The sequence below is a fragment of the Sinocyclocheilus rhinocerous genome, unplaced genomic scaffold (genome assembly GCF_001515625.1).
Source record: "Sinocyclocheilus rhinocerous isolate Xijiao unplaced genomic scaffold, SAMN03320098_v1.1 scaffold2578, whole genome shotgun sequence".
In the NCBI taxonomy this organism is placed as follows: domain Eukaryota; kingdom Metazoa; phylum Chordata; class Actinopteri; order Cypriniformes; family Cyprinidae; genus Sinocyclocheilus; species Sinocyclocheilus rhinocerous.
In genome coordinates, this window is record NW_015643596.1 from 740,806 (window position 1) to 764,071 (window position 23,266).

At 36.7% G+C, this 23,266-nt stretch overlaps 2 protein-coding genes and 1 pseudogene across 6 annotated transcripts; all 3 read right to left on the bottom strand.

Moving 5' to 3' along the window:
- LOC107757452 (ankyrin repeat and MYND domain-containing protein 1-like) overlaps positions 1–1,018 on the bottom strand; it is a 13,098-nt pseudogene extending 12,080 nt beyond the window's left edge.
- A 1,140-nt stretch (positions 1,019–2,158) lies between these two features.
- Positions 2,159–6,506, bottom strand: LOC107757473 (hematopoietic SH2 domain-containing protein homolog). 3 transcript variants are annotated; one of them, XM_016574943.1, is made up of 6 exons: positions 5,843–6,506; positions 5,079–5,218; positions 4,851–4,940; positions 4,118–4,283; positions 3,617–3,850; positions 2,159–3,046 (listed from the first exon to the last, which is right to left on the bottom strand). In XM_016574943.1, the coding sequence occupies exons 2-6, from the start codon at positions 5,201–5,203 to the stop codon at positions 2,510–2,512; spliced, it is 1,152 nt and encodes a 383-aa protein (XP_016430429.1). In that variant the 5' UTR covers positions 5,204–5,218; positions 5,843–6,506; the 3' UTR covers positions 2,159–2,509. The 3 variants fall into 3 exon arrangements, with proteins under 3 accessions (XP_016430429.1, XP_016430430.1, XP_016430428.1); XM_016574944.1 differs by lacking the exon at positions 5,843–6,506 and adding an exon at positions 5,639–5,800; XM_016574942.1 differs by lacking the exons at positions 4,851–4,940; positions 5,079–5,218; positions 5,843–6,506 and adding exons at positions 4,410–4,499; positions 4,638–4,788.
- Positions 6,507–6,695: 189 nt separating this feature from the next.
- Positions 6,696–21,200, bottom strand: LOC107757474 (tropomyosin alpha-1 chain-like). Of its 3 annotated transcripts, none has more exons than XM_016574946.1 (9): positions 20,910–21,199; positions 18,908–19,033; positions 12,014–12,147; positions 11,272–11,389; positions 10,462–10,532; positions 10,281–10,356; positions 9,992–10,054; positions 9,829–9,898; positions 6,696–7,311 (listed from the first exon to the last, which is right to left on the bottom strand). In XM_016574946.1, exons 1-9 carry the CDS (start codon positions 21,021–21,023, stop codon positions 7,229–7,231), a joined length of 855 nt encoding a protein of 284 aa, XP_016430432.1. In that variant the 5' UTR covers positions 21,024–21,199; the 3' UTR covers positions 6,696–7,228. The 3 variants fall into 3 exon arrangements, with proteins under 3 accessions (XP_016430432.1, XP_016430434.1, XP_016430433.1); XM_016574947.1 differs by lacking the exon at positions 6,696–7,311 and adding an exon at positions 7,333–8,326 and having other exon boundaries at positions 20,910–21,200; XM_016574948.1 differs by lacking the exons at positions 18,908–19,033; positions 20,910–21,199 and adding an exon at positions 16,007–16,223.
- Positions 21,201–23,266: the final 2,066 nt, after the last annotated feature.

A 23,266-nucleotide genomic window follows, 5' to 3' on the forward strand; every position in this document is an offset into this window, starting at 1 on the left:
TTCAGCTTCACACATTTTCTGAGCACATTTTCTTTTCATTTTCATTCATTTATTTTTCAATTTTCCATCAATAAACATTGTAAAATGTAAAATCAATGAATGGAAAAATTAAAAAAGACAAAATAGACTAAAAATGATCAAATAAAAAAGAATTTAAAAAATGCCAAACCTTACACAGCTAAATAATGTTTATATTATTTGAAATTAGTAAAAAAAAATTAATGTTTTTTTTTTTTTTTTTTTTAGTATTTTTATCAAATAACTGAATAGAAATTCAGCAGACTGTGAAAATTATGACACTGTTGATTTTAATTAGATGCAGTCAAGATCTGGAAGGTTGAATGCGCTCAATGCACGTCACACTTCCGCATTGGCTTATACCGGCTGACAAACTTCCTGTTACACTGACCGCGAAATTCTAGTTCACTTGACTGACAGACAGACCGACAACAGGCAAACATGGCTATCTTTTACACTCGCTGTCTTCAAGACCTACCTCGTCTGACTATCAATGATGTGGACCGACTTGTCAAGAAGTCATGCCCCACTCCCTCCAGCAAACGGGAAAAGGGATTTAAGATGTATATCGCCAGCTACATCGATAATTACGAGGGTAAGTCGTTACGTTGAAATGTTATTGTAGCAGCTAACGTTAGCGTTAAGTATGAGCGGAAATACATTCCAATTCTCGTTGCTTAGAGCCCATAGTGATATTGAATGTTTTTTAAATGAGCTACTTAATATTACGTTGTATAATTGTTTATCAAACATGTTTGTGCAACAATGTCCATTAATGTGTAATAATGAGTTCATAACTTAAAACTTTATCTTAGAACCAACAGCCCATTATATGTTATCATGTTACATGTGAAGTGAAACATACCTCTCCATTTGGCCATATGAAGACACCAGTGCCATGTTTCAGGTTATTCACGAATTCCCCCTCATATTTACATCCATCCTGCCATTCCTGGATGCCATGTACATTTCTTTTACAAAAACTCTCTCTTCCCCACATTACTGTTTTATCCTTCTTATTCAGTTCATATCATAAACACTTGTTTACACAGAGCGTGAGCACTAGGAAATACACTTTATTGTTTAATTTAGGATGGTTACCATGACGACTCGAGTCTCGCGTAAACTCCAAAAATTGCTCGTCTTGAGTCAAATGCTACACTTCAGGCGAAAATAAAGTCCTTATTAAATTAACTGCAATTAAGCCGGTTCCTCTGTAAGATAGCTGGTACTCCAGATGGTCTATTCATGACATAATATACATGACAAAGGCCGGCGACCCCCTTCAAATCTCTCTCTCTCTCACACACGCAAGCCCACGCACATCCATATCTGCGCTAATAATGTCTGTTTAAATAACTTAGCCTACTACATAATTAATCTGTTTTCATAATTAAACTTGTTTGGCGGCTGTCAGGTGTGTAACGCGCCAGGTTATACATTACAAGTGGCTGAACGCACTTGAGTGGCCTTACAGAAAGATGGACATTTAATTAAGAATCAATGATCTTCTGAGACTGTCGAATAAAGAGCTCAAATAAAGACCAAGATACTCCTAAGAAGAAAAAAAGGTGGTTTGCTCGTTTTAGGTCAATTTTGATGGTTTGGGTGCTTTTACCAGCTAAATATACTTTAGACCAGCCTGCCCTGGAATACCAACTAAACCATCATAAACCAGCTAAATGATGAATGAATATATTTTGTAAATATTTGCAATAAATGTTAAAAGAATAATAATGTATAATATAACATTGTCACAATTAAGTGTGTCACTTAGTGATAATTATTGAGTGTATGTCCTAAATAAATGACAAAATATACATTCATAGATTAAAATGATCATATAAATATAGCCAACAGTACATAAATATATTCAAATATTGTACATTATTTTACATAATTAAAGGCCAAGATGTAAAAGCAACAGAATAGCAAATACCTCCTAGTCTTGGGTCTTGTTTGATGGTTTTAGAGGGAGTTTTGGCGCTTGTTACCAGCTAATCCATTCATTTTAAGGCCAGTCTGGAAGACTAGCTAAACCAGCTTAAACCTGCAAAATGACAAACAGAATCATGCACCACGGTATTTATATGGTACTCCAAGGTATTTGGAAGAAATAACATGGTATTCTTGGGTTTCTTGTATCACCTGTACATTTATTGACCAACTGCAGTAAAAAGCTAATATTTACAATGTTTTTTTCTTTTCTTTCCTGATATGTAAAGTGCCAGATTTTAAAAAGGATAATCTGGAAGTATATTCAAATTCATGCCTACAGGCACAACACATTCTGTCATTGTTATATTAAAATATTTTACATTGTCCAACAGGTTTTTCCAGATGACAATCCTCTGTTCAGAATGTGTTGTTACAGAAATTGAAATGAAGCATAGTGGAAAAAGAACCACAACAAAGAGACTGATGTTGTCACGCTATTTAATGACAATAAAATAAATGCTCTGAGTAAAACCACCCATCGTTATGTTTTTATCTAGTAGCCAGGTGCAAAAGGAGGTGGATTTAGGTACTCCAGCGGTAATTCTCTATCTGCAAAGTTGGGAATCCCATCAGATGCCCGACGGCCAACATTTGTGGATTTTTCAGGTAACTCCTGATAGTAATTTTCCTCCAGTTGTTTAGGGTTCATGTTACTGCTCTCCAAAGCAGGAAAAGATGCATTTTCCTGACACGCATTTTCTTGAGCGATCTCCTCATACATGTGGTCCTTGGAGCGGTTCTTTTTAAGCTTTTTCTTAATTTGTGCCAGGCCCATGACCACCGGTTTCAATGGTTGTTGGTTTTTCTGATGGGTACGGCCTTCAACAGGTCTGTCGGGTGGGATTTGATGTCTGTCAGAGCTTACCAGTGTCAACCCTTGTGATCTGTCAGCCTCTGCGGTGGCTTGCTGGCGATTTGGCAAGCATGCTCTGGGCGGTAACTGTGGTGGAGTGTCAGCTGTGGTGGCGTCATTTGGTGGTTTGGACATAAATATTGTTCTAGGCTTTAGAATAGGCTTTGTTTGCTGATCCTGAATTTAAAAAATCCATTATTAGCCATTAAACAACCTGTTCCTTAAAGCACAATCACATAACTGTCCTTTTAAATGAACAGTTCAGGCGAAAATGTACTCACCCTCAGGCCATCCGAGATGTAGATGAGTTTGTTTTGAACAGACTTGGAGAAATTTAGCATTACATCACTTGCTCACTAATGGATCCTCTGCAGTGAATGGGTGCCGTCAGAATGAGAGTTTCTTACAAACATGCAGATTTTCACATTACAAGATGTTAATTGATGGACTGGAGTCATGTGGATTACTTGTGGATTATTGTGATGTTTTTATCAGCTGTTTGGACTCTCATTCTGACGGCACCCATTCACCGCAGAGGATCCTTTGGTGAGCAAGTGATGTAATCCTAAATTTCTCCAAATCTGTTATGAGGAAGAAGCAAACTCATCTACATCTTGAAAGGGCCTGAGGGTGAGTACATTTTCAGTAAATTTTCAATTTTGGGTGAGCTATTCTTTTAACTACAAGACAATTATATAATTTGTAATTTTATAAATATAATCACATAATCTGTTGATGCTGTATTACCGCGCTCTGTAGATTCAAAGAGCTCAATTCCATCTCCAAGCTGGGATACAGTCTCGCAGAAGGACTTGTAGGTAGCGTAAATGATTCGTTTTGGAGTGGCGAAGTGGGGTTGTGTTCAGAGATATTTGAATGAGCTGTATGTGTTGGAGCTGAACAATTTATCCATTCAACCTGTCCAGGGTTTACATCTTTCTTTTGAGGAAACAACAACTCAGCGTAGTTATTTTTGCCACCCTGCATACAAATGAGACCATAAAAAAAGACCAGACATACAAAGATAACGATTAATGTTGATGGTGAAAAAACATTGACTCTTTTCCCTCTTTCCCCTATACTATTTAACAATGCAAAAGTGTACAAAACTTAATATTATATAACTTTATATAATTTTTTGTGATGTCAAAATCTTTCTAAATGTTATAAGAGACTGGGACTATACTTCTAGGTATTTCTAATAGATATTTTTATAATGTATTATTACGTTATTGTGTAACTCTATACCTGTTCGCAGGCCACAGTGAGCAAGTCATTGTAGGGGAGAATGGGGTTTCTGCGATGAAAGGCCACCAAGTCATGGAGGGAGCAGAAACGTGTCTTTTCTCCCACTATAATATACTGGTTATCTGGCAAGACGTCAATCATGAAGTGTCTGCAGCGATCTTCAGCTCTAGGAGAAAGATTTATAGGTGACCCTTTGATTCGTGGACTCATTCATGTACAGTACTTGTGAATCAAACTTCCTTATAGTGAAGTTTATTTACTGACAACAATGGTCACATTGAAACAGACTTACCGATAAGATAATGTATAACCCACCCTACTCTCGCTAACACGAATGAGGAAGTAACCAGGAGGTTTGCACATCAGCATATCCTCTGCAGCCCTACAATAAAGAAGTATTTTATCTGACAGGTATCAGTAACCTGATTTTCTGCTCTGTGATGTCATTGTGTTCATGATAAGACATAGTCTAAGCATTCATGCTTAGTTTTGTGACATAATATAGTATTCGATCCATTACTTCCTGGATATTATTCCATGGAACCATTCTGGAACAATCCCATTCTTCAAAATGCAGCTGCGCTGGAATTCAGTGAACCAGTCGAATGCTGCATTACTGCTGTCATGTGGTAAAGGCGCAGCCATGACATCCAGTGTGTCCTAAATGCACAAATAATTTGATGGTAAAATGTACATTTTTAACAAAATGAATATAGGCCAATGACAGACTTACCGATAAGATAATGTATAACCCACCCTACTCTCGCTAACACGAATGAGGAAGTAACCAGGAGGTTTGCACATCAGCATATCCTCTGCAGCCCTACAATAAAGAAGTATTTTATCTGACAGGTACCAGTAACCTGATTTTCTGCTCTGTGATGTCATTGTGTTCATGATAAGACATAGTCTAAGCATTCATGCTTAGTTTTGTGACATAATATAATATTCGATCCATTACTTCCTGGATATTATTCCATGGAACCATTCTGGAACAATCCCATTCTTCAAAATGCAGCTGCGCTGGAATTCAGTGAACCAGTCGAATGCTGCATTACTGCTGTCATGTGGTAAAGGCGCAGCCATGACATCCAGTGTGTCCTAAATGCACAAATAATTTGATGGTAAAATGTACATTTTTAACAAAATGAATATAGGCCAATGACATTCATTTTGTGTCCCAAATTATTTTAAAATACATTAAAATACTATTCATTCAGACAATGACTTACATACACCACTTCTATGATGAACATGTGTTCAACATTTAAATTAAAATCCTTTTCTTTTCTTTTTTTAATCTATGTGAACTCTCCAGAGATTAGAATAAACAATAAAGTGTCAACAGATATAAATAAATAAGTAAATAAATAAATAACTACGTACATGCATACATAAGGATTAAATGTTAAATTAAATTAAATGAAAGCGGAACATATATCACATATAGGAAGTTATAGATATTTAAAATCTGTCAAACTGATCAGTAGTTTAATGAGTCACAAAATCTAGATTACTCACTCTTAAATGACCAAACTAGTTTAATGTTGATTTACCAAAAATGGAAGTTCCATTACTTTTAGCGCGCTTATTTGCTTATATTTAAACATTACAGTCTATAATCTACGTAATACATAGTTGACGTAAAGGTGTTTTAAAAAGACTGCCACTAATATAAACAATAATACATAGAAAAATGTAATGTTTTCATAACGCGGTACTCACCTGGCGAGGCACACGGTACAGTGACGGCAGCTGACGTGACCTCCCCTGTTAAAAGTGTTGTGTTGGGTGTGGTTTAAACAAAAGGTCAACGACACATTTCAGATCATGAACTATTAATATCTAACGCTTTATACTTTAAGTCATCAGCCGGTGTCTGGTAAAAACATATTAATCAGTTTACAGACGAGTACAGTTGATTTGTGCGCGGGGCATAGTATGGCGTTTGACTTGATATAATGAATATTAATTACGTCCTGTTCCCTTTCCTGGATCATCCAGTAACACAGCCTAATTAATATTCATTGCGCAAGTCATTCAGCGAATCAGGAAAGCCTGCTCGACATAACGTAATCAATGTTAATTAGCCCGGACTTCCCGCTAGTTGTCCTACGCACGTTTAACCTTTGCCTCTCAGCAAATCAGGTAGGTGTGCTCGAAGAACATCACGTGACTTCATTAATATGTATGAGCAAAACCTTCGCTGTGGTGGGATCCGTATGTTCACCTAATATACAGTTCAGAATGGTTCAAATATTATTTTTTTGTCAGGTGGTCATATACTGATACTCATTTACTGTATCAAGTACCACTCTTGTGTGAAATGTTTCTCCCAGGCACCGCAGGAGAAATAGGCAGAAACGAGTCAACTTTAAGCATATTGAAAGTCTGTAAAAATATGAAGCTTATCATTCATGTAATTGGACTGCTCTGGACAATAATCAAACACAAACAGGCTTTTTATAAAAATGTATTACACAGAAAGTGGAAAAGAAACGTTTGAGGCATTTTGAAAATACTCATTTGACAGGAAAAAAGCAACAACGCATTCACAGAAATTCTAGGGAAGAGCTAATATTTCTTTGGTCTTTATTTGGTCCCCATTATGTTGTGGTTCCACAAAATTATTCAGGTACTTTTAAATATGCCATGGTACTGTGTGCATGTCAAAAATACCATCGTATTATCAATGGAGGAATGTACTGCTGCAGTGCATCACGTGGCCAGCAGATGGAGCGCATGATGTACATATGAGCAACACTGCAATGAAAGCACCATCTTTGACGTCTTCATCTGACCGGAATGCGCAACTTCAAGTGAATTTCTGCTCAGCATATTAACATATTCACTTTCCATGCGGTATGACATTTATTAAACTACTTATAACGTTGTTTTAGTGGGAAAACTCGGCACCTCAGGTTTTTTGGCTATTTTTGGAAGTAGCGATATCGAGCCAACTTGGATAAAAGCGCAAAAGAAATATCTCCGAAAAATTAAATTATTAGCCTATTCTGTGAGAAAATAGGGCTCAATAGATTGCGAGTTGGAATGAAGGAGTGTATTTGTGGAATGTTGCAAGATGGACGTCGTTCTCTCTCATCGTCTCTCTTATAAGCTGTTGAGCTCCTGAAGCGTCTGATCCAGCACTTGATGCATTCCGAGGTTTTCTTCTTTTGCAGTAGATAATTTTTCTAAAAGCAAAAATGAAAATAACTAGTTAGACCCTACTGCTGTAAATATGTATACTGTACACACGTGAAAATAGGCCTACAGTCTTAGTTTAGTGCACTTCATCCTCAACCACACAATAGTGAAAAACGTAGAATTTTCATTTGCTTGCATTGAATGGTCAGTATGTTTGTAATAATATGAAATTAAAATGGCGTGTATGTCTAAAGAAGAACTTTTCTAATGTGAAGATTAGTAAAATATTCAATATTTGTAAAAAAAAAAAAAAAATTACATGAATACAGTAGTGGGAAATCAGAGCGGAATGTCACCTCACCTTTGTGGACATCAGAATATTATATGTAAGAGAGGAGCAGGAAACTTAAGAATGTTTAATAGATTTTTTTTTTATATTACATTTAAAAATATTACCGAGTTGAGAGCTGGGCTAAGCTGAGCATGTTGTTATTTAGTTACTGAGTCTGATATTGTTTTTGTGTAAAGATACTTTTTCAGAAATGAATTTCCATGACCAATGCATATCCACGACCTTTCCAGTTGTTTGTGATTAATGGGTAATAATTAAAAAATATATATTTAATTCAGGCAGATTCACTAATGAATCATTCAGACAAATTTGTCAACGAATTTGAACATTGGAACACTGGATTCGAGAACAATTCGCTCACAAATCGCTACGTCTTGCAAGTAAAATATTTCATCTAGGTTTAAAAATTCCTCATATTTCAAGGATTTTCATCACTGTAGGGACCCTTCCCAATATTCAAAACGAATCATTAACAATTAAAACAGAAGAATGACAGGCTGAAATGAAACAACAGGAGTGTTTTATTGAAACTAGCGAAGGCACATTGAAGAAAATGAAGCAAACGTGAAGAAAGTGTCTAGAAATCTGAGATAGCAGGAGGTGCAGTAGAGCGGGACAGAGATGGATCTACAGGGAGGTCATGTCATTTAGAGCATGGTCCAGCTCCTCAGAGATGGCTTTATACTTCAGCTTCTGAGCATAGAGTTCATCTGAAGATTGGCAGGAAAAACAGGAAAGCGAAGGATGAGAAGCAGCAATGGACAGAAACCAAATGAAAAAGAGAAAGACAAAAAGTTAATGGATATATGAAGACTAAACCTGCTATGAAGATCATGTTCTACCAGGAACAATATAAGAAAATCATGTGCAACCAACAATGACTGTAAATTTCCATCTGGCCCAGAGAAGATATGCTCCCTAGTTACTTTTACTAGTCATATATACTTTTAATAAGAAAATGCAGAGTTTGGTCTCATAAAGAGTTGACTTTGCGCTGTAAGAAACAGACATACTTAATTTCTCTTGGGACAGAAGCTATACCAGGCTTGTTCAAACCGATTCCATATACTGAGCCGAATATATCATCTTCCAGTGAAAGGTTCAAGCAGCTGAAACATGAGCTTGCCGGAACTCTGACAAAATTACTCTAAAACAATATGGTGTTGTGTGTTTCAAAAGATTGTATGGCCCTTAAACAGACGGGGAGCATGACCCGCCTGTGACCTGTAAAATCCCATCCACGCAAGACTTTTCAATGTGTCCTGCTTCGCCACTGGTCATTTCTGAAGGTGAAAAGTTCATTTAGCCACTTCCTTACCTTCACTTTAGTTTTCATAAGAACAGTTTAGTGTGTAGTGTTGCTTGCCAAATCAAACTATAGTCAAAAATTACCCTTTTGAAAAAGTTGTTAGCTGCATCATAGTTTACAAATAAAATATAGTTAAGTATATTAAATATATTTAGGAGTAAAATATATTTTCATTTATGTTCTTTCCATCTGTACCAGTTAATTCTGACTGAATGAAACCATTTGCAAAAAACGAACCTCCCAAACCAATCGAATATAGCTTTTGAATCAGTTCATTCCATCATAATGAAGTGATTCACTAAAATGGACCACCCAAATAAATCAAATCTAGTTTTTGAACTAGTAATTTTTTCTGAGTGAAGCGGTTCACTAAAACAGACCACCCAAACCAATCAAGTTTTGTTTATGAATCAGTTAGCTGCTTCTAAACAAAGCCATTTGTACAACTGCCCAAACCAAACCAATCAAACTAAAATGAATCATCTTTCCCTATGTTTTTTGTTGTGCTAATCTCAATTTACTGGAGAAAATATCTCAATCCTGGAAAAGTAACACTGCTTTGAAAACAGCTACTGTGAATCTTTACGAACAAGTTCACTGAAATAAACTATTTGAACAAAGTAATTTACTTCAGCAAATCATCCGAACGAACAGATGCACTGGAAGTCATCAACATGTTGTCATGCTACACGGCTACAACAGTAGTCATTGCTAATTACTGGAAAAGCTACAATACAGTGTTTTGAAAACAGCTACTTGCACTTCTACAAAATGTAGTTACGCAGACTCTCTATGTTCATTTAGTTACTCCCCAGTATTGCTAAACAGTTTCAGTTGAACTTTTGGCTCCACTGTAAACTTGTTTAAAAAGAACTCCGTTAAAACAGATTACTGTGTTCGTACCTTCCAGGTCATCGATGGATTTTTCCAGTTTGGCCACTGTCCTCTCTGCAAACTCTGCGCGGGTCTCGGCCTGAAAAAACAATAGGGACGTAGAAAAAAGACATTTGGGGGTGAAAAAGGGCAGCTTATCTTTGACCCTTGTCTCATTTATTGCCGCATTTACCTCCTTCAGCTTGTCACTAAGAACTTTAATTTCCTCTTCATACTTGTCTTCTTTTTCTGAGTACTGAAACATGCAAACAAAGACAAGCAAATATATTTCATTTTCTGTCAGCATTGAATAAACTCTGTATTGTCCTTAGAGCTATTGTGTTGTGAGAACTTTAACCGTAAATGACTGTGTTTTAGTTTCAAAGCAATTATCAGGCTCTGAAGTCGAGCGATGATTATTATAGAGGTTTGAAATTGTGACTTTGTGAACATTTACAGATAAAAGAAAGATGTTGACTTACTTTCTCTGCCTGAGCCTCTAGGGATTTAAGGTTGTTGGTAACGTTTTTCAATTCCTCCTCCAAATCACTAGCTTTGCTGGAAGTGTTTGAGAAGAAAACAATGTTTTAACTGGTCAACCAACAAACATTCCCATCTTAGTCTACTTAAAGTGTGAGACCAAAAGTGTGAGAATAGGCATACCATTCAGCGACTTCGGCTCTCTCCTCAGCTCGCTCCAGCTCCCCCTCGAGAATCACCAGTTTACGGGCCACCTGTAGCAAAGATGGCGTTCCGATAAAGAGCTTCAAACTTCACACATCTGGAAACGTTGTTTCTTCAGGCGCTTGTAACTAGGGTTGGGCCGATAGACGATGCCATCGTCCATCGCCGATGGCTGACAGCCATCACTATGTTAAGCTGACATCGTGATTCCTGCCCCCCACACCCCCCCTCTCCCGCAATCCGCCGCATCCCAGTTCCGTGTTCGGAAAGGAAACCGAACAACAGTTACTACGGAAAACCTAAAGGGAATAAATAGCCTACGAGATGGGAGGATAAAAAAATATTTCAATACTTTTTCTCGCAATTATATCGTTGGGTAAGTATAGGCAACTGTATATAAATTGCTGGCATCAGGGAGCCACTATTGAAACCGCTTTTGATTGCGCGCTCTTATTTTACTTTCACTTTCACTTTTGAGATTCGTGATCACAAGGACTCTATACTATGGAGCGGCAGTACTTACCACACATTTGACAAGATTAGATGTTTGTCATTGGTGCTCAGGATCTGCAAATCATTCGCCATCGTCCTATCAGACATTTCTCCTTACTCTGTGTATGTGGTAAGTGAACTTTCATGTACTATAATGCAACAGGCTACCGCTAGCAAGCGGCTAACCTTTTAGTGGCTCTGTATAACGCATTATTTGTTTCACGCTTCGGGCACTTCACTGTAGACATCGTCCGATGCCAATTTGGTAGACATCGTCCAACCCTACTTGTAACTCACCTCTTCGTATTTGCGGTCGGCCTCCTCGGCGATGTGTTTGGCCTCCTTCAGCTGCATCTCCTGGATCTCCATCTTCTCCTCGTCCTTCATGGCACGGTTCTCGATTACCTTCATGCCTCTGGAGGTGAAACAAGCTGTTAGTTATTAGGTCATCAATAGGAGATGTTATTGATGACCTCTTCAGTTTATATGCTGCAGATAAAAAAAAAATGGTTGAGCTTTATTTCATAATCAACAGCATTCCCATGGTAATGAAATCTGGAAATGGGAACTGACCAATGAATTTCCATGAGGTTTCCAGTTGTTTGTGATTACTGTATATGATTTTTTTTTTTTTTTTAACATTGATTCAGACAGATTTGCTAATGAATCATTCAAAACAATTTGTGAACCAGTTTGAACAATGCATGGGAACATCATGGAACATTGTGATTGCAAGGAATTTCTGAAAATTCATGGAAAATTTCCTTTTAGCTCAGTTCTGAAATATTTAGTAATAATATTTTTAGTTCTTAATATTTATTTAAATATTAAATGAATATTTTAAATAGTTTTTAAATGTTAAAAAATATATATATAAATCATAAAAGGTGGAAACCATGAATAAAACAGCCAATAAGTCTGTTTCCACAGGTAAAACCCTCTTAGGTCTTCACTCGAGAGAACCATGTAGTTTGTACCCAAAGCAACACAGCAATTCATTCCTTCCACCGTTATTTATAAATTAAAGGTTTCCATTGACCTCTCGCTCCCGTCTGCTGCTTTCTCCGCCTCTTCCAGTTTCTGCAGGGCAGTTGCCAGTCTCTCCTGAGCCCGATCCAGTTCCTCTTCTACCAGCTGAATCCTGCGGTTCAGACCCGCCACATCACCCTCAGCCTGACGACAAAATAAGGTCAAAGGTTACTTATATACAATTATATATCGACTACAAAAATATGCATGTGGGATATAAAATAATGTTTTAATATTTTTTCATGTCTGTGGGGATTCTCCCGACGATGACATTATTTTTGTCAGTTTTTTTGCACAAAGCACAATCAACTGCAGCAGAAAAAACATTTTTACACCCTTTGCGACCACCACCACCCGTTGTGACTCAAACAAAGATTGGCCTCAGAACAAGCACAATAGTGCCTCTGTGACATTTCTCACAGCTAGACCGTCCAGTTATTGCACTGATAATTGCAGCTATAATTATGACAGATATCACCATGGCTCTCTCACAGTGCAGACGCTCAACTGAGCGAGTACGCAATTCTCTCAGAACGGTAGGAAAATCTCACAGCCAGGAAACTGCATCTAGGTTTGAAAGAGGAGACAGAATAACAGGACATAGGGAAAAAGTTAAAAAGAGCAAATCGTCCATTTTCTGATCGCATCTTTGTTTTGAGTCAGAGCTGCTATTACAGACTCTTTTTTTACTCTAATGTTTTCTATAAGGTCCAGTGGACTATTTGGAGCGTGAATGGTAGATCAAGGCTGACGTACCACACTTTATCCACCTTATTTTTCAATGCGGAAGTAAGCTGTTTTCTGTAAATGTGCGAGACTTCTGCTTCCTTAGCAGTAGGAAAATAACGAGAAGAATAACAAAGTGCAATAAACGGTAAAATTGTTTGTGCTACAAGCCAGTGTGTTTATATTTGTGCTACAAGCCAGTGTGTTTATAATTGAGACAATACATTAAAATAATATAGTAAGAAACACCAGTTTGCAATATCAAGCAGCAAAATGAGCTGTTTTGTATAGCTAAAACTAGCTGGAAATAGATGACACCGGAAGCCAGAGACATTAAATTTACAAATGGCCACGCCCACTCTTACGGGAAAAATAAGGTGAATGCCACACCAGTGATCAATGTGACTTTATGTCTAGAAATATAACTTTTTTCTCATAATAACAACTTTTTTCTCATAATTGTGACTTTACTGTATATCTCACATTACAACTTTATATCTCGCATTGACAATAACTTTCAAACCAACTGTAAATGTGACTAAAATAAAAGTTTTCATCTCGCAATTAAGGGAAATAAAGTTGGAATTGCGAGATAAAAAGTTATATTTCAAGATATAAAATATTTCTTGGAATGGTGACTTTTTTTCTCATAATTGCATCTTTTCACAGTTCACAATCACAATACAACTGTCTCACAATTATGAGAAATATAGTTGTAATTGCAGATATTATTTCAAGATATAACATATTTCTTGTAATTGCAAGTTTTTTCTCATAACTGTGACTTTGTATCTCAAAATAGGACTTTCTATTTTGCAATGTCTGAGTTTGTATCTTGCAATTTGACTTCATATCTCACAAAATGCCATTTAAATATGCTATTCAATATTGACATCAATAAAGAAGGGGTCAAATGAACATTTATTCACACATATTTAACCAAGACATCAATGGAGTAGGAAGCTGACCCCCTTTCGAATAAAAGAGAGCCAGAGAGGGGAGGAGAAAAATGCACAGGAAATGGACACACTCCACATCCTCTCCCCTCCCAAAATGCTCATTCAGTTCAGGGTCAGGATACTCCCTCATGAGCCATGCCCTTTCCTTAGTCACCGCGTTCCCTGGCTGCTTTAGATGCAAGCCATATACGGTAAAACAAGCTCTGGAGAATGCTAGTGGTGAAGTGCCCAAAAGATTTAAAAGCTAAAGAATAGCAAAAAAACACATGTTATCAAGAATTGTCTGGACGCAGCCTTGAACATTTGATCATGTACAAGACAAACCCAAACATCCATATGTGTGATATGAGATGGCGACATTCCCAGGGCCATTTAAACCACAGTGCACTCAGATCTTGTTAGAGCGTTCGTATCCAATTATACATTTAGGGTTGAAATGTGGGGGAATCACCTGTGACTGCTGTCGACTTCCTGAAGCACAGTACTATTGCACAGTATGTGACATTGAGCAAACACTGAGACAAACCCTATCAGTGTAATGACCTTTTTATGGGCTGATATTATTAAAATAAGGCCTATCGGATGAAAACGAACAGTGGAAATTAATTAAGGAAGTGAAGGAAATGAAGGCTCCTTTTCAAGTTCATATTAGAAACCTTACTGGTAAAAGAGCCAAAGAAAAAGTTGCAGATGCAAAATGATTGGTGATTTCTAACCAAATGCAAAGAAAAGCAGAAGATTGTTGGAGTATTGTAAAGTAAGTGACCACTTGTGTGACTAAACTTTAAAAAGATATACAAAAGAGGTCTTGATATCATTTCTAACACCATGGGAACCTGTCGATGCAAATTTGAGGAGCCTAATGGTTTTTGTGCAGACTTCACATATGTTTCTGGTCATGTTCTTGACTTTTAACCCCACTCTGAATTGACCTACATAAATTAGGGCCATCATGGAGAGGTCATTGGTCACGTCATGACCAAGTCCAGCAGCATTCTGTCACACTAAGGGTGGGAAAACTCCCACTTATTAAAGCAAAGCCAGCAAAATTTGTATGACAAACGTATGACTCGACACCACAAAAGGGAAAGAAGGAAGTTGATGTAGGAGAAGGATGTGACCAACAACCTCCCTAACATTTCTGAAGATCTCCATTAAATGTAAAAGTCAACAGGTCCTAGACAATAGACACACTATTGGTCTACAAACACTTGAAGAACAGGACTTTTCTTAAGCAGTGCCAGCTTCATGCATATCTGCATGGTCATCTGAATACGAAGAGGGTCCACAGGAAACTCCAGTGTGGAACAAGAGACAACATCCTGACTCAGTTCCTTTGGGAGCTCAGGATGGGACATCCTTTGGGTCTTTCTTGAATACAGCAAAATCTAATTCTTGAGTTCTATGAGAGATCTAACAATTCTTCATTGTCTAAACCAAAACAGGAGAGCATTCACATTTCCTAAAGTTCCATACCAGCGAGTTCAAATCAGACGAGATAGACTGAAGGGTTCTGGCTCCACACGGGATGGGTCAGAAATTTTCATAAAATGGAAATCCACCAAGGACTGTGGGGGAGGGAGGCTTCCTTGACAAGCATCTTCGCATCAAGGAAAACTTCCTGACATACAACATTTCGTCATATTATTCATCTAAAATAAGGGATTTTATTGAAAAATATTATTTAATACGTCCAAATGAACCTGATTACACCAACAGTTTAGGTAGAAATTGCTCCACCAAAAATGCAATAACTACCACTTTACTTTGTGTTTCTGTCTCATTGGAAGGATGGATTGATGGTTTTATAACTAAATACATTAGGTTACACCAACAAAAAAAAAAGTCAATTTTAATCCATTGGTTTAAGATGGGGTAGAAACATCTCATTAATAGATAGATAGATAGATAGATAGATTAATATTTAAGAATTGTAAATGTAAGCAGATAAATAATGCAACTGTGTTAGACTAGACAAAAACGTAGGCAATTGTTAGTTAAAACAAATAAATTGTTAATTGTGTAAATTAACTAAAACAACGGTAAAATGGTGTAATAAACCCGCATGAGAAAACACTGAGGCCTAACATCTGCCCAAAAGCAAATTTGGGGGTCGGACTGTCCCTTTGGACCAACGCCTTTCATTCCACAACCTCACGTCTGCTTCCAGGTCTCACTGTTCACCTAAACATACAATTATAGTCTTGAGAGGAGCCCGGGAGCTTTTTATAGACGCCTGCGTTCACAGAGGGAGCGCGTAGAAGAGTCCGAGAGTGTAAAGACGAGAAGCAAGAAGAAAGAAATAAGATTTGTCTCACTTTCTCCCGGAGCTCGCGCTCATTGTCCAGCTCGCGCTGTAGAACCAACGCTCGATCTTCTGCGTCATCCGCCTGCTGCTGCAAAGTCTGGATCTTTCTCTTCACTGCGTCCAAAGAAGTCACACCTGTCATTTTTGATACTTTACTATATTATATTTACTACTAAAAAACGAAACAAACTGTGGTCAGGAAAAATAAAACGATGCGAAAAAACAACGCTAAACTTTTCAAAAGGCTATAAAAAATAAATACATAAAATCCCAAAAATATATATATATAATCCCGAATATATGGATGTTACAAAAATAACGGAATGCTAATGAACTTGGATGGCCAGTGCAAAAAAAAAAAAGGAGTGAAATCGACACGAAATGTGCAATCCAAATTCTTCCCAGTCCGGATCAATACAAAACGGTTCTTCTTCGCTGGATGTTATTTCTGTCTCATGGAGTCATTGGAATGTGAGAGAATGTACGGAGGCAGAGCTTCTGCAGAAAAGTTTCAATGCAACTGTGGAAAAGTGAGGTCCCCGTGACGTCATTATGGGCGGGGCGCCCATTGAGTCAAAATTCAGTCTCATTTTATGTTAATTACGTTTTTGTATAAAGTTTGACAACTCTAAACCATAGAAAGTAGTACTATTTTGTTTTATATTTACTCGTATTTTGTTAATATTTTAAATATTTGAATTACTTCAAACTACACTGTAAAATCATTTTTTAACAGAAATGTAATGTGCAAATACCTTAAAATGACCACAATTAATTTCTTAATTCTATAGACGTTTCAAAAACTGTATGTTTAATAGCTAAGGGGTCACATAAAAATCATGTTATACACCTTGATTTTAGCTGTTATGATTTTAATTAAGTTATATTATAACATCTTATAAATAACTTAACATCATCTTGTGTCCCTCTTGGCAGTTTTTCGAGGCCCCTTATTTGAGAAATAGAAGAGTTATTTCTACCTGACCTGTCCATTAAAAATACTTTAGCTGATGTAACTTAATGTATTCAGATTGATTCAATCATTTCAAATAATATTTTTAAATAAGATAAGGTTTTAGATTTTCACATTTTTACAGCATATCAAAAAATATCTTACACTGCAAAATGTTTTTTTTTTTTCCTTAATTTGTCAATCATTTGATTTTCATTTCAATTCTAAAAATTAAAATTCAAAGTAGTCAACAGGTATGATGCATTTCTCACTGCAGATTGTGGCTTTGCCACCACTTTGAGTTCACTTGCTAATTCAACACAGCAATCAAACGCAATTTTTTAATTACATCCCCCACAATTAAATCGTCCACTCTTGACGTTACACACCATTTCATGTGTGACACACTTTCCTCAGAAGTGTGCTTTTGTTCTAAAGACGAGCCAGCGATCTCAGAGCATTGATTTCATTAGTCACAGGAGCGTGGCCCTCTGTGTTTGCTTTCGCTACATTCTTGGAATTCCTGGGCTGCTACATGGCAACCGAAGTCCCAGTCTCCCCTGCTGTTCACTGACTTATCAGTAACAGGCCTTGAAAATCCCTTGCTCATTGAGAGTATCTTACCTACTTCTTTGGCGTTGCGAATGCAGATGTATAATTCGTTTACAGTTTCCTCTAATGCATGACATGTGGTAGACTTGTCTGGAGCACATTTTCAGGGCACTGCTCCAAGGAACTCAAAATGTGTTTGTTATCCCCAGTTTCAGGCCTCTCAGTCTGCCTAAAGAAAACTAGAACATTCCACAGGAAATGAATCTTACTCAAAAATGCATTTGTCCTCTTATTGAATAAAGTTTGGTGTCACAGTGTGTCTTGTAGACGTTTTTTGTGGTCAACGACAACATGAAGAACATCTGTCTTTAAATGGATTTACCCTCATGCAGGAATCATTAAGGACTGACAAACAACCGATTTGCCCCTCCTCAGCTTCCTTCTCAAACTATGCAGTCATTTCCTTTGAGGTCACATTGCGAGGAGTAACCCGAGCTTATCAGAGCAGTGGACAGGATGGACCACTTCAGGACCATGTGTGATTACGGCAATTTTCTCACTCGTCCCAAGGCCAAAAACATTTCTACAGGTGAAACACGTTGTGAAAAAAATGGTCTTGTCTGAATCAGGAGAGAAACATGCACAGTCCAAAACAGTTATGAACAAACATAGGTGGATTTTTATGTGAAAGGGAATGGATGTTTTTACTGGTGGAAGTGTTAGGATTGTGGACGCATATTTTGTCCAGAAGCGATGGTTTAAAGTTAAAATGCCTTTTAATGATGAATTTGTTTCTTACAAACATGCAGCTTTTCATACATTGATGGACTGGAGTCATGTGGATTACATATGGATTATTGTGATGCTTTTATCAGCTGTTTGGACTCTCATTTTTACGGCGCCCATTCACTGCAGAGGATCCATTGGTGAGGAAGTGATGTAATGCTAAATCTCTCCAAATCTGTTCCCATGAACAAACAAACACATCTACATATTGGATGGCCTGTGGGTAAGCAAATTCTGAGCAAATATAAATTTTTTGGGTGAACTATTCCTTTAAAAGTGCCTAATTTGTGTGTTTAAACCTGAACATTATCTTTTCAGTGAGGGATGTGTCAGTTTCAAGGCATTACAGAAGTAAACCTGAGGAAAGAGGTATTTTAAAAGATTTATGTCTTGTGTCGACATGTTTTATTGAGGTAAAGCTTTTTATTGCCCTATAAATCCCCATTTGAAACACTTTGAAATGGTGCCGTGACCCTGAAATGGACCAGCTGGGATGAGAGCCGCAGTGACAGGAAGTGAAAGCATCATAACAAAGCCTAAATGTCTCAAGTTGTTTATCATAGAGGAATCATGACTGATTCTGTTTCATTGAAACCTAGCCTAAAGGAATGTGTCACTTACATCAGCAGCTTTTTTCTCAGACACTTCCAGTTTCTCTTGGGCATTTTTCAGGGCCTCTGAGTACTTGTCCAGTTCATCTTCAGTCTGTTTGAGCTTTTTCTGCAGGCCGACCAGTTCATCCTCCAGCTGTATGAGGAAGAGTGAGTTAACATATCAGAGCACTGTACTCTACACATAACTTAGGGGTATATATCCCAGATGTCCAAACAAAAATCTGTCTGGAATGCGTATAGTAATATTGAGAGTATTATCAACAATTATCACCCATAATATTATCAAACATTTTTATAGCAAAATAACTGTAATAAGAAAAATGTGAATAATGAGAAATATTAAACATATTTATAGTGCATAATATTATTTAAAATATATATTTACATATTCATAATATATACAGTACATAATGATTAAAAATAATATTTTATTGCTGTAGTCTAGTGGTTAAGGCATATACCCTAAACAAAAAAATATATAAATAAAAGTTTATGCATTTTATGATTTATATTTAATTATATGACCTTAATAATAAAAATAACAATAACCTTAATAATAATTGTAATATTCATCACACATAAGTTCTTTTTATTGTTGTAGTCTAACAACTTCATGCCAGAATAAAACAATAATATAATTGTAATAATAAATATTATTTTATTGCTGTATAGTGGTTGTTTTGCACTATGTCTAAATAAAGACAAAAAAAATACATGATTATTATTAATGGCATGTTTATGCATTTTATGTCACATATAATTAAAATCATGTTATTTATCATGTTTTTATTGGTGTCAAAGAGTACAACAATTAAATAATAATTAAAATAATCAAATAATAATAATTATTAATATTACCGTTGTTGTAAGTATTATTAATATTACCGTTGTTGTAATTATTATTAATTTAAATTAATTAATACATATCAGAAAAGGTTTTGGTAACCCATATTGAAATCATAGGCCTGCTCCCTGGACAGAAATAACTATATTTAATTTTAGTCTGAGGTAAACTTGTCATATGGCAGTAAGTGAGATAAACACTCACAAACACTTTGCTATCTGTGGCTATCAGTTTGGCTGGGTTCTTGTGTTTAAGAGAGCATCTGTTAATCTCCTGGGATTCCAGACAGCCTCACTTCTCTTGTCCACTTATAACTTTAAGGCTTGGTTTCACAGTCAGGGCTTAGACTAAGCCAGGTTTAGGCCATAGTTCAATTCAGACATTTAAGTATCTTTTATACATTTTCCTTAGAAAGAAAAAAAAAACATTACTGGTGTGCATCTTGAGACAAAACAATGGAACTGCTATATTTTAAAATATATCAGTGCAAGTTTCTTTCAGATAAAATAGCTCAGATATGCATTTTAGTCTGGGACTAGGCTTAAACCTTGTTTGTGAAACCAGGGGTAAGTGTTCTAAATGGTGTAAGACAGACATACTGATGGTTTGACTTACAACCAAATATTCATTAGGAGTAAGATTTCCACAGTGACTTTCTAGAGTACAGTATAATATATACAAATATATTTTTATTAAATACATACTATTATAACAATATCCCAATTTACAATTTTTTTACAGAATTTATTATTCGTGATTAATGTTAATTTAGAATTTATTAAATTATTGTTCTTTTTTGTTTTGTTCAACTAATGTTAACCTATACACCTTTTAACATGAAAAAGTATTAGTATATGAAAAAATACATTAACCAATAATAATAAATGCCTTTAAAGTATTGTTCATTGTCAGGTTTGATTTTTACAGATTTTTTATAGGATTCCTAGATAATTGTACATAATAGCCACTGCTGTGAAAGACCCAGAATTGCAGCGCAAATGCATACTTGGTTTTCAAGTATGAGGTCTTGGTTCCCTTCTCCTTGATAACAATCATACAGTACAGCCTTGACTGATGCTGTTGCCAGCTCTTTTGTTAGGACCTCTTACGTTTTTCACTTCACTCTCCTCTATCTGGATTCCTTGCTGAATTTCTAAGTTCTTACCTGCTTGCATTTGTCCTCAGCAGCTTTCTGTTCTGTCTCGGCCTGCTCAGCCCGGTCGATGGCATTCTCCTTGTCCAGTTTGAGCATCTGCATTTTCTTCTTGATGGCCTCCATGGTTGCAGGTTGATCTAGTGTCTGGGTTGAATATGAAATTCAAGGGAGCTACGAACGAAGTGCAGTTCTTGGTCCTTCAGTCGAAACTGTGGTCAGACTAATGGATGCAAGAGATTTAGGAGAGGAGAAGAATGCAGCTGATGCTGCCTGCAACCAAGAGCTGCCAGCAATGCTGGATCGCTTTACATAACCCAACCAAAGTCTAAACCCCCCCCAACCCCCAACTCCCCCACCCGTCTCCCTATCTAAACACTTGTGAGAAGGAATGGCCTGGACCAAACACAGTCAGAAGCACTTCTCCTTATTTGGAGTGGTGCATATTGTTTTTAAAAAAGGACCAAGTGATGGAGAGGTGAGCAGATAAGACCTGTGTCCAGATTTAACCCTGTAATTGTCCATAAGTGTGAAAGAACTTTCATTGCAATTCCTTGTTACACTCTTAAAAATACAGGTTCTTAGATATTGATGGCATGTTCTTCATTGTCCAAAAAGGTTCTTTTGATTATTAAAATGTTCTTCACACTAACAAAAAATTGTTTATTGTAGAACTAAAAAATGCTTCTTACATGGCATCACTGCAAAAAAACAAAACACTTTAGAACCTTTATTTTTTTTAGAAATGTAGGTGACATACATAAAAAATTAGGCTAATGATTTCATCCTAAGGCAAGTATCAATATTATTATTACTAACATTTATGGTTATGTACTTTTCAAAACCCCTAACTCTAAGCAGACATAAATAATACATCAAATTGTGCGGTTTGCTGAGAGAAGGCGCTATTATTTTCTTATTACGCAGCTCTCTGGAATACTCGATTCTTATTGGTTAATCGCAGCATTCTGCGATAAGATATTCATAGTATTCACTGTTGTTCATGGCAACGCTTATTCAAACTACTCAACGCAATTGGTGTCATCTTGTGTCTCAGTTACCGATTGTACTGAAAATGACCTCGGGGCATTTAAGACAACATTTGTCTTGTTACTAGGCCGATCATTTTGTACATTGGAATGGACTTTTTTTTTCTTAGCAGAAGCTTTAGTATAAAATTCGAAAATAATTTCAATTCAAATCAATATTACGTCCACTTATTTATTTTTTTTATTCTGTGAGTAACTTATTTGTAATTTTAATCTACTGTCTAATAAAATGTCCAGAAATCCCATAGGTACACAGAAACTTGGATGTGGGCAATTATAAATTGGGTAAGAAGCAACCACCACAGCAATGCACAAAACCCCTGTCAGAACCATAGACTGTATAAAAACAGGTCAGAACGCATCTGCAACCCTATATCAAATCTCTGGCAACCACTGAAAATTTAACATTAAATAAATAATATTGAGATCTGTATAGAAGTAAATCTTCAAATCCAAAGGAGGAGAAATTTTTTTTTTTTAAAGTAAATGGAAAAAAAATCTAAGAGATAATTTAGTACGAGGGTTAATTATACCTAAAGCAAACACATTTCTTTCTATTCATTTCATACCTTGTTCAATAAAGTCTGACATAAAGCAATTGCACACACTTGATTTAGAGTTGTTGAGACCCAAAGTGCTAAATGGTCAAACTGTTGGGTTGAACTGCTTTGGCACTAAAAACTAGAGCAGACGTGCAGAATGTAACACTCTTCTCTGACTGGCTCTCTTAACTGCTATTGGAAACCAGCCATTCTATTAGACATTTTGTGAACTACAACAAACAGTCATTTAGCTTCTTCTAAACTGGGTTTTCAGTTGTATTTTTGCTCATAAGCTCTCTTTAAGTTTAACTAAACAAATCCTTGAATTCCCGCCATGCCACAAACCACAACTTTAGCATCAAGGTGGTAAAACTGCGAGACATGTTCAGCATGTACCTCAGACATACTCGTCTGTCAAACAGATGATTCACTCTCCACAACACCTGGATGAACATTCTGAGAAGAGTGTCCAAAAACACCTGTGCTCCAGACAAACAGCTTCTCTGACGTCTGCCGCATGTCATCGTTACATATGACGTCATGGCAATACACAGATGTTTGGCACCTGTATACCCACTCCAGTGTGCTCTGTCTTTGTTGACCTCCCTAAGGCACTGTTGTGAGGAAAAGACGTAATGAGATTTGGCTTTCGTTCAGCATTACTTACTCATGCCTGCCCTGCTGAGCTTTAAGGATGAAGGGAAGTATGAACGTGTGTCACGTTATTGGGCAGTGCCCCATCGTGGAAGAAGTTTAACGGACCAGTACAACACAAAGT